The 15,630-nt window shown below is 34.3% G+C and overlaps 1 protein-coding gene across 6 annotated transcripts in view; it reads left to right on the top strand.

Annotated features, from left to right (window-relative positions):
- The window catches only part of Grik2 (glutamate ionotropic receptor kainate type subunit 2), a 604,302-nt gene that overhangs the window by 373,466 nt on the left and 215,206 nt on the right, over positions 1-15,630 (top strand). For all 6 annotated transcript variants that reach the window (XM_041653577.1, XM_041653579.1, XM_041653578.1 and 3 more), the window contains one exon: positions 2,657-2,770. In XM_041653577.1, coding sequence (XP_041509511.1) covers positions 2,657-2,770 — 114 coding nt within the window. The remainder of the gene's footprint in view (positions 1-2,656; positions 2,771-15,630) is intronic.

Here is a 15,630-nt window from a genome sequence, read left to right as displayed (position 1 = left end):
TTATGGGTGTGTGTCTGGGGACATGGGTGTACACATGCATTCAGAGGTCAGAAGACATTATGAGATCCCATTGAGTTAGTGTTACAGTTGGTTGTGAACTGCATAAAAATTGAACTAAGTTCCTCTGCACAGAGGAAGGTGTGACTATCTACCGAACAATCACTTCAGTCCAGTAAAATTGTTTTTTTATTGCTGTTCTGTGCATTACCTGAATTAAAGAATGCTTTTCATCAGTAACTTTGAGGGTAAGGTTAGGTAGGAAATGGTGGGGAAAATCATGACCATTAATACATTGTTTAATAGAATTGCAGCATTTAAGATCTGGCTATTTCCATCAATGATGGAAATGAAAAAAAATTATTTAAAGAGAAAAATTGACAAATATTGGTTATAAACCACAGATAGAAAAGTGGCAGTCACTAGGAGATACCATTGAGAGACACTTCTTGTTTAGTGTATGAAGAAATTTTAAAGATTTTTATGTTTCCCATTTCCGTCCCCCTCCCCCGACCAAGTCCCCCTCCCTCATCAGCCCAAAGAGCAATCAGGGTGCCCTGACCTGTGGGAAGTCCAAGGACCACCCACCTCCATCCAGGTCTAGTAAGGTGAACATCCAAACTGCCTAGGCTCCCCCAAAGCCAGTACGTGCAGTAGGATCAAAAACCCATTGCCATTGTTCTTGAGTTCTCAGTAGTCCTCATTGTCCACTATGTTCAGCAAGTATGGTTTTATCCAATGCTTTTTCAGACCCAGGCCAGCTGGCCTTGGTGAGTTCCTAGTAGAACATCCCCATTGTCTCAGTATGTGGGTGCACTCCTCGCGGTCCTGAGTTCCTTGCTCGTGCTCTCTCTCCTTCTGCTCCTGATTTGGACCTTGAGATTTCAGTCCGGGGGAGGGGGAGGGAAATGGGAGGCGGTGGCGGGTAGGAGGCAGAAATCATTAATAAATAAATTAAAATAATAATAATAAAGTAAAAAATATAAAAAAAGATTTTTATATTTGAATGACTTCAGTAAATCAGCAGTCATTTTAAATTTATACTCTTTTCTACCATGCACCCAGACACCTGGAACAGCCTCTACTTTTATGACCTCATAGTGGTCATAATCCATGACCTTACATTGTAAATAATTGTCAGAAAGTAATTTATTATGAAAATAAAAAAGAAGCAATTTTGGGTCTCCTTTCTCTTGATGAAATCTTTAAATTTTTCATTTATTGACATAAAAATATTTAATGTGAATAAATAGATATTGATAAAATAAAATATTAATTAATCATGAGATAATGGTAAATATCTGTTTAAGATATGTGCAAAATTATATAATTATATAAATCATTTATATTTTTAATTACAGTGTTCAAACATTATAATGGAATTCATGTTTACATAAAACTATCTGAATGCTGTATATACCATTCCTTCATTTAACAGAAAATGGTCATACTTTTCCAATTTTTATTCAATTAAAATGAAAGTAGAGGTTTAAAATTTAATAATAAAATCATAATAAATTTGTGTCTACAATTAAATGCAAGAAAAATAAAGGGATCTTAATCAAGTTACAAGTACAAGATCTTTAATAGACTATTGATGTAACATCAAGAATAACATCTGCTAAATCAATTGTTACCTTCAACATAATTTTGTTTATGTACAGATGTTGGTTTCTATAGAAAATTTGCTGCTGTCCTTTGATGAAAATAACTAAGATAATTAGCTAGGGGAATATGAAGACAAGTTTCATTACTGATAACCCTCAGGTTTAGAAGGGTAGCAATAGAGAATTACTTTATACACAGTTCTTCTTATGTTCTTTTTCACTGATGATTAACACTTGTGGGGCCATGATGTAATGTAGTTACTATTAAACACCCAACCTGTGCCTTCTGTGAGGTCTTGTGTCTGTATTTCCTTTCATAGAGACTGACTTTGTCATCCTACTCATTGTGTTCAGTCACATAAAAAGTCTATAGACAAATAGTATGAAATAAAGCCTCACCTATAGGAAGACATTGGTTCAGTAAAATCTATTAAAATAGAGGACACAAGGAAGCAGTGGGGTAGGTTATCTAGATGATATTGTACTAGAGTCTCCTTTCCAGGATTAGTTTAATACAACAAAAGATTATTTTAAAAGCCCCAAAGATATCTTGATATAGATTCACTCTACCTGCGGTTAGACAGAAAGGCAGTCAATCCTTCCCATAAGCCTGTCTATACTTATTAATCATCCTCAATCTCCAGGTTTTTCCCTGTCTTTTAGCTTTGTCTGTGATGTGGAATACTCTCTTTATAATGAGAGAATGAAATAGGGCCATTACACTAAAAGACATACCCTATCCATCAGTTTCTAGTAGCTACCAACGTATGATCAAATGTGGTTTATCTTGGAGAATGAAATTTTAATGGAAAATGAAGCTCCCACACTGATAGTGGCAGTATGGTGAATTATTTTCTTCTTTAATGTCATACTTCACTAAACACATTTCACAGAACAGTGAATCATGCTTAAAACAAGCAGCCTGTACTTTAATGACAGAACATAATGCTGCAGAGGTGAATAGTAAGTGTTGGCAGTCCTAACTTTCCCTTCCAGCACCCTCTCTCAGGTGCCTGATGGACAATTCACAAAGTACATTTGCTGTTTTATAGATTGGAACGTGGGACCCAGCCAGTGGCCTGAATATGACAGAAAGTCAGAAAGGGAAGCCAGCGAACATCACAGACTCCCTGTCTAATCGTTCTTTGATTGTTACCACCATTTTGGTAAGTTTTTGTTTCTCGATTATTTTAGATGGGTGTAGATAGAAAATAACATTTTAATAGGAATACTAATGAGCAGAATGCACTGTATTATAGTCATTTAGCAATTACTGTAAAACAGAAAACTCAATGTTTATACAGTCCACATTTTATTTTGTTAATCTTCAGTGATATAAGTCATATGAATATTTGAGGTATCTGTATTGAAAAACAGCTTTATGTGTTATTGGAAATCTTTACAGTTATACACAATTTACTACTATCTATAAATTGCCAACATCCAGATTTGAAAACCTTTTAGACATGTAGAAGTAAAAAATTAAATGAATAGCCAAATGTAAATTCTTTTACTAAAATTGTATTTCACAGTACATAGAAATTATTTTTCAATATTTTCAATAAAAATTACATTTCTTTCTTGTTTTCAATTTCATTGTTTCCAGCTCGACTAATAGCTCTTATCTTAATAATTTTCTTTATGCAATAAAATAGAAAGTAATTTTAAAAACCAGAAATGTTTCACTGCTACCATAATTAAACCAATGTTGATAAATTAGATATTTTACCAATAAAATAATTACATGTTTTAATTATATTGCTAGTAATGATCATTTATGACATTTACAAAGAAGAATCTTATTTGTAGTATAAGCAGTAGCTTTTAGATTATTTAGTCAGTATTTTCTATTGTCAAGATAGTTAACTAGTGCCTTTTCTGTTTCTCTTGACCAGAGGAAACAAAGCTAGCATCTCAGAAAACCCCTGTAAATACTTAGCATCCATAATCTCTAAATTTGAGTACAGTGACAAATCAGGCCAGGGAAAATCATATTTTTGATCTTAGTAGCAAGAATGGATGTCAAAACTGGAGGCATTCAAAATAGAATAGTTTGGATTAAAGGTTTTTAATAGTGAAGCAATGCTGGCAACAATGACCTAACAGCCTTGGTGTGGTGATGTTTTTTATTCTCTAGCTGAGGATTTCAAACTCTTCTTTATCTTGTCTAAAACCTTAAGACCCTCTTCAACCTAATATTAGTCTCCCCTTGTTTCTTTTCAAGCATAAATCTCTATGTGCACAAAACAAGAAAAATTCTTCAGCCAAAATTTTAGTACAGACAATAACATATTTGACTTATTGTTCATCAAACCATTTGTCCAAGATGTCATGACTTGTTTCAGCAGATATGTACTCTTCTGCTGAGAGCCAGCCTATTCTCCTGGGGTTTTTATTGTACCTATGCAATATTACTATTTTTCTGATTTCATAATATACAAAATTTTAAATAATTCACAATGATCATAGATAGTACATCCTTGACAGTCAAGTCTTTTACAGTCTTAACTCTTCCAATTCTATCTTCATTTCCTCATCAGGAATCTGTGTTCTGATTGAACTGAGATAGCCAGGTACCCTTCTATTGTGATTGCTTAAACATTGCTTTCTCTCTTTCTCTCTCTCTCTCTCTCTTTTGCAAATGTTCTTCTCCAATTGTGACATTTTTGCATTTTCACTTATACAAAATTCCGAATTTTTTTTTAAAAAAATGTTTTTTTACATGTGCATCATCTTCCAAAATATTATTGAAAAAACAGAACTTGACTCTGTCTCTCTATTTTACAATATGTGTTCCACAAATCTTACAGAGTAAAGATCATCTGTAACTTTCTGTAATCTGGGCCTTTTGTCCTCCCAAACAAACTACCAAATGTAACCTTTATTTTATAACAACAAACCTTTACTCAGTTTTTTATTTTCTCCTTATATTTCAATATCAACTCATCTTTCTAGCCTCATCTCTGAGGTGTCCATCCCAGGAAGGACTGTAGTCATTCTGCTTAGATGGGTGCTGGGGTGGGAAACAGTGTGTCTTACACTCACATTTTCTCTCATCCCATTTACCAGATATTACAAAGGGATTTTTAATTTGTGCATTTCTCTATGTGCCTTTATTGTAAAATTACACAATAGCAATAATCAAACTTTATATGTTTTTTTGGTTTCTTACTGCCACAGTGCTATTTATATAACACAATTAATATTTATCAATATTCATAAAACTAACAAATGATAATTAAATTAAAATTATGGAAAATATTACCTTTTAATGATCATAGTTAAATATTTTTAAATATTCAGGCTACTTAATTTGTCTAGGAAATTGAAGTAGTCATATCACATATTTTTTAAATGTTTCTTAATGACTTAGGACTATTTAAAAAAACAAATTTATATAGATTTTTCTCAATCATAAACAACTTTGTATTTGTTAATATGCAAGTACCATTTGATTGCAGCTTTTTTTTTGTCTTGTTGTACTAGGGGTTGAACTTAGGTTATTGGATATCCTATACAAGTAGGCTAGCTTATTTTAAGACAGGGTCTTGTTAAGTGCTAAAGCTAGCCTAGATCTACAGCTATTGCTCAGGCTGACTTTGACTTTGTGATCAGCTCAGACTCCCCTATAGTTGAGATTGCAGGTTTGCTTTAGCAAGGCAAGATAATTGAGAATTATATTAGAGCCAGCTATAAGCCAATAGATATTAACAGTACAATGCTGAAAGCAAACTTGAATAATTTGAAATAATGTCTCTGTATTTTAGTCTTGGCTATTTTATTTATAAGATTTCCACAGATAGTAGTGATTTGCAGTGGTACTGGACAATCACCAGTAGGTTCAGCATTCCTTAAAACTAATGTAATTATCTATCAAACATGTATGATGCCTTTTTTACATTTTTGAGTATTCCAATATGCTAGTTCTTAAAACATCCTATCATGTCCTAAAAGGAAAAAAAATAATCCTATCTCCTTATCCCTAATATTTTTTGTTGTTTATTTGTTTGTTTTACTATTGATGTTTTGAGTAATACTCTAGCCATTAAGAATATATAATAAAAAAATGGAATAAATTTGCAGTGATTATTTATCATGTCTATATTTAACCATTACAATATTTTGACATGTAATTCATAGGTGTGATATCTGATTGGACTATTAATTACTTTCTGTCTTCAGCAGTTTGAATTGTATTTTGGATACCATGAAAGCTATATAGAAATAAAGGGGCTAACAATTTTGTACTGAAAGCTATATTTGACTAATAGAATATATTTAGAGCTTATACACATTTGTAATTACAATGATATACACAGGAAACTTCATATATGGACATACATCTCCTGTATTATGAAAATGAAAAAGTTGAATCTTTGATGCTTTAATTACAGGTTTATTCTGAGGCTATGGGTAGAAAAATGCCACTAAGACTCATTAAAAGATTGGCAGTTATAGATTTTTATTATAGATTATATTATCATATTGTTTAAGTGAATTAGAGGTTGTCAATCATCCTTCAATAATTATGGAGGATACTATACTAGCATAGAATACTTAGACAGGATTCCAGTACTAGGCATTGTTTTCCTCTTCTTAAAATGGTTTATGGTATAATTAGATATCTGTTGGTTTCTTCCAAGGTATATATGTGTTACGACTGCACTTTAGTGTTATACTGATCAGACACATCTAAAACAGTCCTGAAACTAAAGTTCAGGGAACACTATAGAAGAGGAAGCAGTAAGACAGTTAAGAGCCAGAGGATCAGACAGTTTGATGTCAGATTATGTTTCCTAGAACATTAGTAGCTACACCATAATGTCTCAACAATATGTATTCTTCCCTCAGGGAAGAACAAACCAATTGGTTTTCCAGTGTCAAATAGTGAACCCTGAAAACATATATTATATTCAAGTAACATTATACAGATGGAACACGTAATATTTAAGAATATATATATATATATATATATATATATATATATATATATATGCAGTATAACAATTAGTCCAAAAAAGGCCAAATATTTTAAATAGAGTAGAGATGTGTATAGAAGAGCGTTTGAAGTAATGAAAGGAAAGGGACAAATATATTTTAATCTATAAATTCAAGAATCTTAGAGTTCCATTTCTACTGATGAGTTCCATAACCTAAAACAACTTGTTGAGGAAAGGTTATATTTTATTTTACAATTCCAGGTGACAGTCTATTCCTGGAGGGAAGTTGGAGTAGATACTCAAGCAGGGCAAAAATCTTCAGGCAATCAATGAAGGAGAAACTATGGGAAATTGCTGTTTATTGGCTTGCTTGTTGTGGCTTGCTCAGCTTGCTTGCGTCCCCCATTCAGTCTGGCACCATCCATAGAAGAGAAGACTTTTTACATCAAAGTTTAATCAAGAAAAATCTCTACAGGCTTGCCTTCATTAGAAATGTCTAGTTTTCTGCCAAGTTGACAAAAACACTACATAGAGCAGCTGAAACCCAAAGTTCAAAAAGAATTCAACAAGAAGTGAGAACAGGGAAGTCCCTAACACATAAAAAGATTTCAGATGATTTTAAGATAGCCATGAAGACTAGGATTGGCACAGTGACTTGTGTAGCAACTTTATGTGAATGGAATATGTGCATATGGTCAATTATAATCTGCAACAGCAGACATTTATAGCATGCTTTCTCAGTGCCAGGTATAGATCAAAGCATTTGCCATAAATTTTAGCTTTCAGAATAATCTTCTTTTAAAATAAGATCATGTACCACTATACCATGCAATTTACTTTATTTCTTTTTTCTGCTCTACTATTTATATATGTTCTGTTTTAGAGTATTTTGGCTTTATGTATATCTATGCACCATGTGCATACCTGATGACCATTAAGTGCAGAAAAGGGAAGTTCCGTCTCAAGGAATTGTAGTTTCAGATGGTTTTGAGTGACCATATGGTTGATGGGAGCTGATTTTAGGTCTTTTGAAAGATCAGTAAATGTTCTTAACCACTGAACAACCTCTTCAGCCCCAAATATTCATAATAATCTTTTATAGTAGATACAATTGTTCACAGTTTTATAGGTGAGAAAAATAATATATAGAATGCCTAGAAAATATATATTTTATACATTGATCATGGCTACTTATCTGCAAGGTGGAGTAGTAGGAATTCCTTCAAATTATCTGGCTTCCATAAACTACTAATACTACAAAATGAGATTTGTAAGTTTTTAGTAATCTACTATGGAAAAGGGGAAAAACTTATAACTAGCAACAAAATTTCACCTTGACTGAGAGCAAAAAAACAATGGTTGTCATTATATATCTCCTATACTCTAGAACAGTGTTGTCTTTATTATACATCCTTAATACTTCCATTTTTTCTTTTATAGAGGAGAGTACTTGGGCACCATTTCTTCAATGTTTTGAGCTTCCAGTTTCTGTACATGCCTGACAGAGCTCAGTTCTCTTTCATCCTCTTTGGGTAAAAAGCTCATATTTCCCTAGGCAAATCAAATAGTATTGGGTATCATCACAGTTTTCTCTTTTGAACTGAAAATAACTTGAAATTATTTTTAGACTCTCCCCTCAGTAACAGATGTTAGACCTGTTGTAGGAGGTCTCATCCCTGAAAAAAACCACACAGAAATTGTATTAATTAAATTATTGCTTGGCCAGTTAGTTATAGCTTCATACTGGCTAACTCTTACATCTTAATTTAATCCATTTCTATAATCCTCACCCACCTCTATTCTGCCCTGCACAGGCCAAGACAGTTTATTAACCAATGGTATTCACAGTATACAGAGGGGAATCTCACATCACCTCCCCCTGTCTGTTTAGATAGAAAGGAAGATTTTAATTTTAACACAGTAAAATTACATACGACAAAACAGGTATTAAATAAGAATTATAGTTACAATATTAACATCTATTTTATCATCACCAAGGAAAACTAAAGTTATTTATTCTTCCACTCCATCAAAGACTCCTGAAGGATATAATATTACCTAAGTAAATAGGAGGTACATTGTAAGCAACTTCTAAAACTCTAGATTTCACAGAGACATCTTACTGCCCAGATAGTCGTTCAGAGTTCTTCTGTATCATTGTGGCATCCATCTTTAGCCTACAGGCCTATAGAATGCTGCAAAATTTTCCATGAAGCAGGACATTTCAAAGACAGTTTCACCTATATTAGAAGTTTATAAGACACTTTCTTCTGTATCCTGCAGAATGTCTGGCAGACTATTTAATGAACGAGGAACCTTGAAAGACATCTCACCATTAGCAAGTTTAGCAGGAATTTCTCTGTGGGTCCTGCATATCCAGTTCATACAGCATACCATCAAGCAGTCCAGACAGGAGCAGTTTCTTGCCCAAATGGCTAACAAACAGAATAAGAAGCTCTAAGTTGCCCACTTCCTCTTGAAGTAATTGGTCTCCCAGGAACAGATGTGTCTTACTGTCATAAAAATTCTTAAGCTCTTAAAACATTTTAAATGCCATATTCTGAAGGTCTCTGAAGTATTGAAGAATATCTATCTAACTGAACTATATCTCTGTATATCTAGAAAACCTAATTAACATGACTAGAAGCTTGACTATTATAGAAGATTACCTATTAACCTATATTAAATATACATTACATTTTAAAATAGCTGTACAAACATAATACCTTAATCAAGAGCAGAAATACATATAATAAAGTTGCCCTTAAATTTTTATCAATAAACCAACATTCATACCAATGCAAATCTCCCTTTAAACATAAACAAACATTTATAAACAATATTTGGGAATTTGGATGTAGTTGTCTCCAAACTGCTTTCTGCTTTTTGTTGGGTAAAATAATTTTTTTTTTTTTTTTTTTTTTTTTTTTTTACATTTTAAATTTATTTATTTATTAAGGATTTCTGCCTCGTCCCCACAACCGCTTCCCATTTCCCTCCCCCTCCCCCGATCAATTCCCCCTCCCTCATCTGCTCGAAGAGCAATCAGGGTTCCCTGACCTGTGGGAAGCCCAAGGACTGCCCACCTCTATCCAGGTCTCGTAAGGTGAGCATCCAAACTGCCTAGGCTCCCACAAAGCCAGTACGTGCAGTAGGATCAAAAACCCACTGCAATTGTTCTTGAATTCTCAGTATTCCTCATTGTCCGCTATGTTCAGCTAGTCCGGATTTATCCCATGTTTTTTCAGACCTAGGCCAGCTGGCCTTGGTGAGATCCCAATAGAACATCCCCATTGTCTTAGTGTGTGGGTGCACCCCTCGTGGTCCTGAGTTCCTTGCTCGTGCTCCGTCTCCTTCTGCTCCTGATTTGGACCTTGAGATTTCTGTCCGGTGCTCCCGTGTGGGTCTCTGTCTCTGTCTCCTTTCATCGCCTGATGAAGGTTAATATTCCTGAGGATGCCTATGTGTTTGTCTTTGGATTCACCTTCTTATTTAGCTTCTCTAGGAACATGAATTATAAGCTCAATGTCCTTTATTTATGGCTAGAAACCAAATATGAGTGAGTACATCCCATGTTCCTCTTTTTGGGTCTGGCTTACCTCACTCAGGATAGTGTTTTCTATTTCCATCCATTTGTATGCAAAATTCAAGAAGTCCTTGTTTTTTACTGCTGAGTAATACTCTAATATGTATATATTCCATACTTTCTTCATCCATTCTTCCGTTGAAGGGCATCTAGGTTGTTTCCAGGTTCTGGCTATTACAAACAATGCTGCCATGAACATAGTTGAGCATATACTTTTGTTGTATGATAGGGCCTCTCTTGGGTATATTCCCAAGAGTGGTATTGCTGGATCCAAATAAATAATTTTTATTTATTATAAAATAATATAAAATATAAAATATTTTATATTTTATATATAAATAAATTAAAATAAAATAAAATTAAAATAAAATAAAATATTTATTTTATATTTTATAAATAATATAAAATAAATAATCCAAATAAAATAATTTTTGAGGGGTGTTCATGGTGATCTCTCAAGGGGTCTTGTTCCATAATACCACATTAGTCTGGAAGGATTACATAGGTTCTCATCCGCTGTGGAAACAAAAGAGGAATCTTTTTTCCAAAGCAACAAATTCTTAGACCCAAATTTTGAAATCAAGATATCTTTAGAGTAATTATGTTGGTTTAGTTTAACAGTCTGTACAATAAAATGTCTCTCTGTACTTCATTTGCAGCCAAAAATTTTAAAGAAAACACAATAGTATACATAATTTAGACTCTGAATTTTCCATCTTTATGTGTCTTATTTTTTTACTAACTTTTAACTTATGACTATCTGTATTCTGTCTCTTTAAAAGAGCCCTTTTTCTTTAAATAATTTACTTTGTTTTATAACTCTCTATTTTTTTCTTCTCTTTCCTAAGCCTACATGCATTTATCCAACACTGTGACCTACTTAGAAGTCTTTTCCATTTGAATTTGTTTTATTGTGTATCTTTAATCCTTTTCTGACCAGGACTGCTTCTTATAATGCTAAGCATTCCTTAAAAACCTGAGCTGTGGCATTTCTAGGGCAAATATGGTACTGTCTGCTACCTCTGTCCAGTCCAACAGAGTGGAAGTAGGTTCACTGACTCTGAGATTGCTGTATGGGAACCATCCTCACCATCTCAACTCTGGTAACCAGTTGGCTCACGCTGCCACCAAGTAACTTGCAGCATGCTGCCCACAAACCCCATTTAAAAGCAAAGCCTCCTGAAAGAGCCAGAGTTTGTACTGGCAGCATGGCTTTTTTCCTGCTATCGCTGAATCAGGAAAACCTCTTTTAAGGGAGAAGTGGCATGCTGCCAGCAAGCAGAGACCATATGAAAAATCAAATAATGTGGCTAATCTTGTGTGTGTGTGTGTGTGTGTGTGTGTGTGTGTGTGTGTGTGTGTGTGTCTAGAATTCCTTTCCAAGCCCTCTCAGGTTTTAAGTGGATTCAGCTAGTGCACATTGGAGTGCCAATTCGTTGTCAGAGGCTACTTGGTTGTTCCCAGCTTCTCAGTCCTGAAATAATCACCCAGAAACTGCCTTCATTAAATTGCTGCTTGGCCCCTTAGCTATACTTTCTTATTGGCTAACTTTTACATCTTAATTGAGCCCATTTCTATTAATCTGTCCATCACTACATGGCTATGACTTACTGGGTAAAGTTCCAGCATCTGTCTTCAGCAGGGCTGAATAACTTTTCCTAACTCTGCCTTCTTTCTCCCAGCATTCAGTTTAGTTTCCCCTACCTACCTCTATTCTGCCCTGAGCAGGCCTATGACAGGCTTTCCCTTACATGCAACTGTACATTTACTCTGCTTCCTCATTATAAAACCTAGTATACAAATGACAGTTTTGGAGTTCTGTAGACTTCTTTGGAAAGCATTTGCTTTCTGGAGAAGTTTTCCCTATAGTTCAAGGAATTTAATGTGTGTTTCCCTAACTTAGCCTGTTCCCTTTAGTGATCTGGAAGATTGTATATTGCAGTGTCCAGTTTAATTCTTAGGCTGATAAGCATTGTGTTTTTTTTTTCATGTATTATACACAGACTTATCTGAGAAAAAAGAAAAACAACAAATGACAATAGAAGAGTTCAGGATATAAAAGAGAGTTGTGACCAAGACATCAACCTAATTAGGTTTGCAGCTTTTCCTGTACTATCAACAAAATCATGTTTCTAGAATTGCTGTCTTTCCCCTCTGATCCTTCCCTTTCTATTATGAGAGAAGGATTATCAAGTATGTAATTCTTCTCAGAGAGTTGAATAGCATTTAGTTTCAGAAATCCAGAAACTGAATCTTTTCCAAGAAAATAATTTTATCTTTACAATCTGCATACAATTTCTAAGTAGCTTTACACACATATTGAAAAGATAATAAAATCATAATAATTTAAGGAATATAGACTCTGTATATACAATATGTACACCTTAAATGTTTAATATGTGAGATGACAGGAAGTCATTCAAATTTAATTTCCTTACACCTGTTCACTCACTCAAACTACTTGTTCAAAGGCAACATAAATTTCCACAATATATTTTTGTTGCATTTCAAAGATTATGTTTGCTTCACAATTCTCCCTTTCCTTTCTTGCCTTCCTATCCCAGCTATTTAACTCTAATATTTTTATTTGTCCTTTTCTCAGTTAGATAAGTGTGAATCTATTTAATGATGTAATTAATATACATGAAGATCAGGGATAAGATCAAAGAAGAGGTAGTAAAAATATTACTAACCAGAAGACTAGATGCCAGATGATGGATAGTATTCTCTAGACATGACCTGAAAAATGTACTCTTTAAGAGTCAGCAGTATGGTTGTCTAAATGAACTCCAAATAATGACAATACCAGTTGACAGGAGAAATTTTAATAGAGTTCCAACTTTAGATGAAGAATATGTAGTCAATGGTTGCCAAAAATGGGAGTGTCGTTTCTTCAGGTATATTTGCCCACATAGGTTGTTGATTCCCAAGTTGTTAGCTATGAATACATGTACATATAACAAAGCTAAATAAACTTAATTTTTTTGTTGTTGTAGTTGTTTGTTTGTTTTTGTATGTTCCGTATGTGTGTGTGGGGGGGGGAGAAAGAGATAGAGTGACTAATAATTAAAGAGAAAGTTATGAATTCGAAGGAAGCAAGGGGTAGTTGAGGTGTTAAGTGTAGAAGTGATACAGAAGCTTTGTTAACATTCAAAGTGCTCAAAAATAAATTTAAAAAGATAGGAAACCAAAAGACAATATTAAAATTTTTAAGTGAAATTAGTAATGAGTTTAAAAAATTCTATTACTTTAATTTTTAAAGCCTTATAAATGATTAATACATAAAAACAAATGCCCATGTATATTCTTGGCATTTTTCTTAAATTTTCTACAATCATGAAACTTTTAAATCTTTTAATTTTGGACTATAGTGTTATTCAATATTAGTTATCAAATATTTAGCATATATTAGAATAAATACATCTGTTCCTTTCCTATTTTTATTTACTTGAAATAGCTTTCTCTATCTGAAGTTGGTATCATTCTTTAAGAGGAAGGTATGTTTCATGGAAGCAATCATTAATGGATTCTGTTTTCTGTTGGATTTCACGTTGTTTTGTCGAAGAATTGAGACTATTAATGTCAGGGTCATTTGTGAATGATGTCCATTAATCTTTGTCATTTCTTTGTATCTCTTGTATTTTCTTAGACCTCATAGTATTAATTTTCCAGGAATTGTTTTGATCCTTTCTGATTACTGGTATATTCCCTTTGATATCCTTATTTGATCAACTTTTGAGGTCATAAATCCATTAGACTGTTTGTATCATGAAATGCTTTCATTTTTTTCTATTAATTCCAGTAGATATTTTGCTTGGTATAATTATGGGTTAGCACTTATGGTCCTTCAGAACTCAGAATACCTTTCCCCAAGTACTTCTTGGCCTTATAATTTTCATATTTTTATGTACTTGAATTCACACATGGCTCTATCCTGTTCTCTTGAAGTTTTAATGTTCTTTCTTTTATAATTTTGGTGCTTTAGACATAATATGTCATTGGGAGTTTCCTTTTGAGTACTGTCTATTTGTTATTATGTAGCCTTTTTGTACCTGAGTGAACATCTCTTTCTCCATGTATGGGACATATTTTTCTATGGCTTTGTTAAAAATATTCTTTGACTTTGACTTTGGTGTGGGTATTTCTTTGTCTATATCCACCACCCAAATAATTTTTTGAGACAGATTTTCTTTCTTCTTTCCTCACTTCTTTCCTTCCATTTTCATTTTCTTTCTTTCTTTTTAAATTCATTAACTATTAATTTTGGGGGTGGGAGAAAAAGGGTTTATTTGGCTTACACTTCCACATCACCATTCATCATGTGAGGAAGTCAGGACAGGAACACAAACACGACAGGAACCAGGAGACAAGAGCTGATACAGAGGCCAATGAGGGTTTGTGTTTACTAGCATGCCCATCAAGGTTTGCTTAGTCTTAGTCTGTCTGTCGTTGTCGTCGTCGTCTTCTTCTTCTTCTTCTTCTTCTTCTTCTTCTTCTTCTTCTTCTTCTTCTTCTTCTCCTTCTCCTTCTCCTTCTCCTCCTCCTCCTCCTCCTCCTCCTCCTCCTTCTTCTTCTTCTTCTTTTACGTTTTTTATTACTAAAAAAAAATGGCAATCCAAATTCCCACTCCCGCCTCTTCTCCCAGTCCCTTTAACTAACTATTCTTTAAGTAGGAGCATTTGCTATGCTAAAGGGAGATTGTATTAGGGTAGAAAAGTCATTTTTCTCAGGACCTGGGGTCCTATTCCTTATCTTTTGAGAGTCAGCTTCTGTGGACAGCCCCAGTCATTTTCTTTTTGGGGGAGGGGGGCAGGATGGGTGTTTCCAGACAGATTTCTCTGTGTAGCTTTGGTGCCTGCCTTGGAACTAGCTCTTGTAGACCAGTGTGGCCTCAAGCTCACAGAGATCTGCCTGGATCTGCCTCCTGAGTGCTAGGATTAAAAGCATATGCCACCACGGCCCAACCCCAGTTACCCTCTTTTTTCTTTTTCATTTATTTATTTATTTATTTATTTATTTATTTATTTATTTATTGTTTTTCAAAACAGGGCTTCACTATAGCTTTAGAGTCTATCCTGGAACTAGCTCTTGTAGACCAGACTGGTCTCAGAGATCCGCCTGCCTTTGCCTCCTGAATGGGGGGATTAAAGTGGTGCACCACAACTGCCCAGCCCCAGTCACTTTCTTATTGTTAACATACCCAATCTTGACACCTCTTCCTTTGGTTTCTATTGTGGCTTTCTGCTCAGAAGTCCTACTCTGGTCAGCCTAGCCCTGTTCTTTCTCCAATAGCCTTTCAGGACTGTGGAACTCTACATAAGTACCATACCTTGAGCCAACTCCAACCTCCTCCCTGCTTCCACAGCTCTTTATCAAGTGTTGTGGGGCCTGTATCTCACCTTATCCTGGTTCAGCTCGTTCCTATATCCAGGTCTAAACCTTCTGTTCAAAGTTGTGGGACTCCCCATTCCTCTGCTCCCTGTTCTGTGTCAGCTTCTGC

This window comes from Microtus oregoni, unplaced genomic scaffold (assembly GCF_018167655.1).
Source record: "Microtus oregoni isolate MIOR12 unplaced genomic scaffold, Mior012 000006F_ref0000085, whole genome shotgun sequence".
Classification (NCBI taxonomy): domain Eukaryota; kingdom Metazoa; phylum Chordata; class Mammalia; order Rodentia; family Cricetidae; genus Microtus; species Microtus oregoni.
This window is presented reverse-complemented; position numbering and strand designations above follow the sequence as displayed.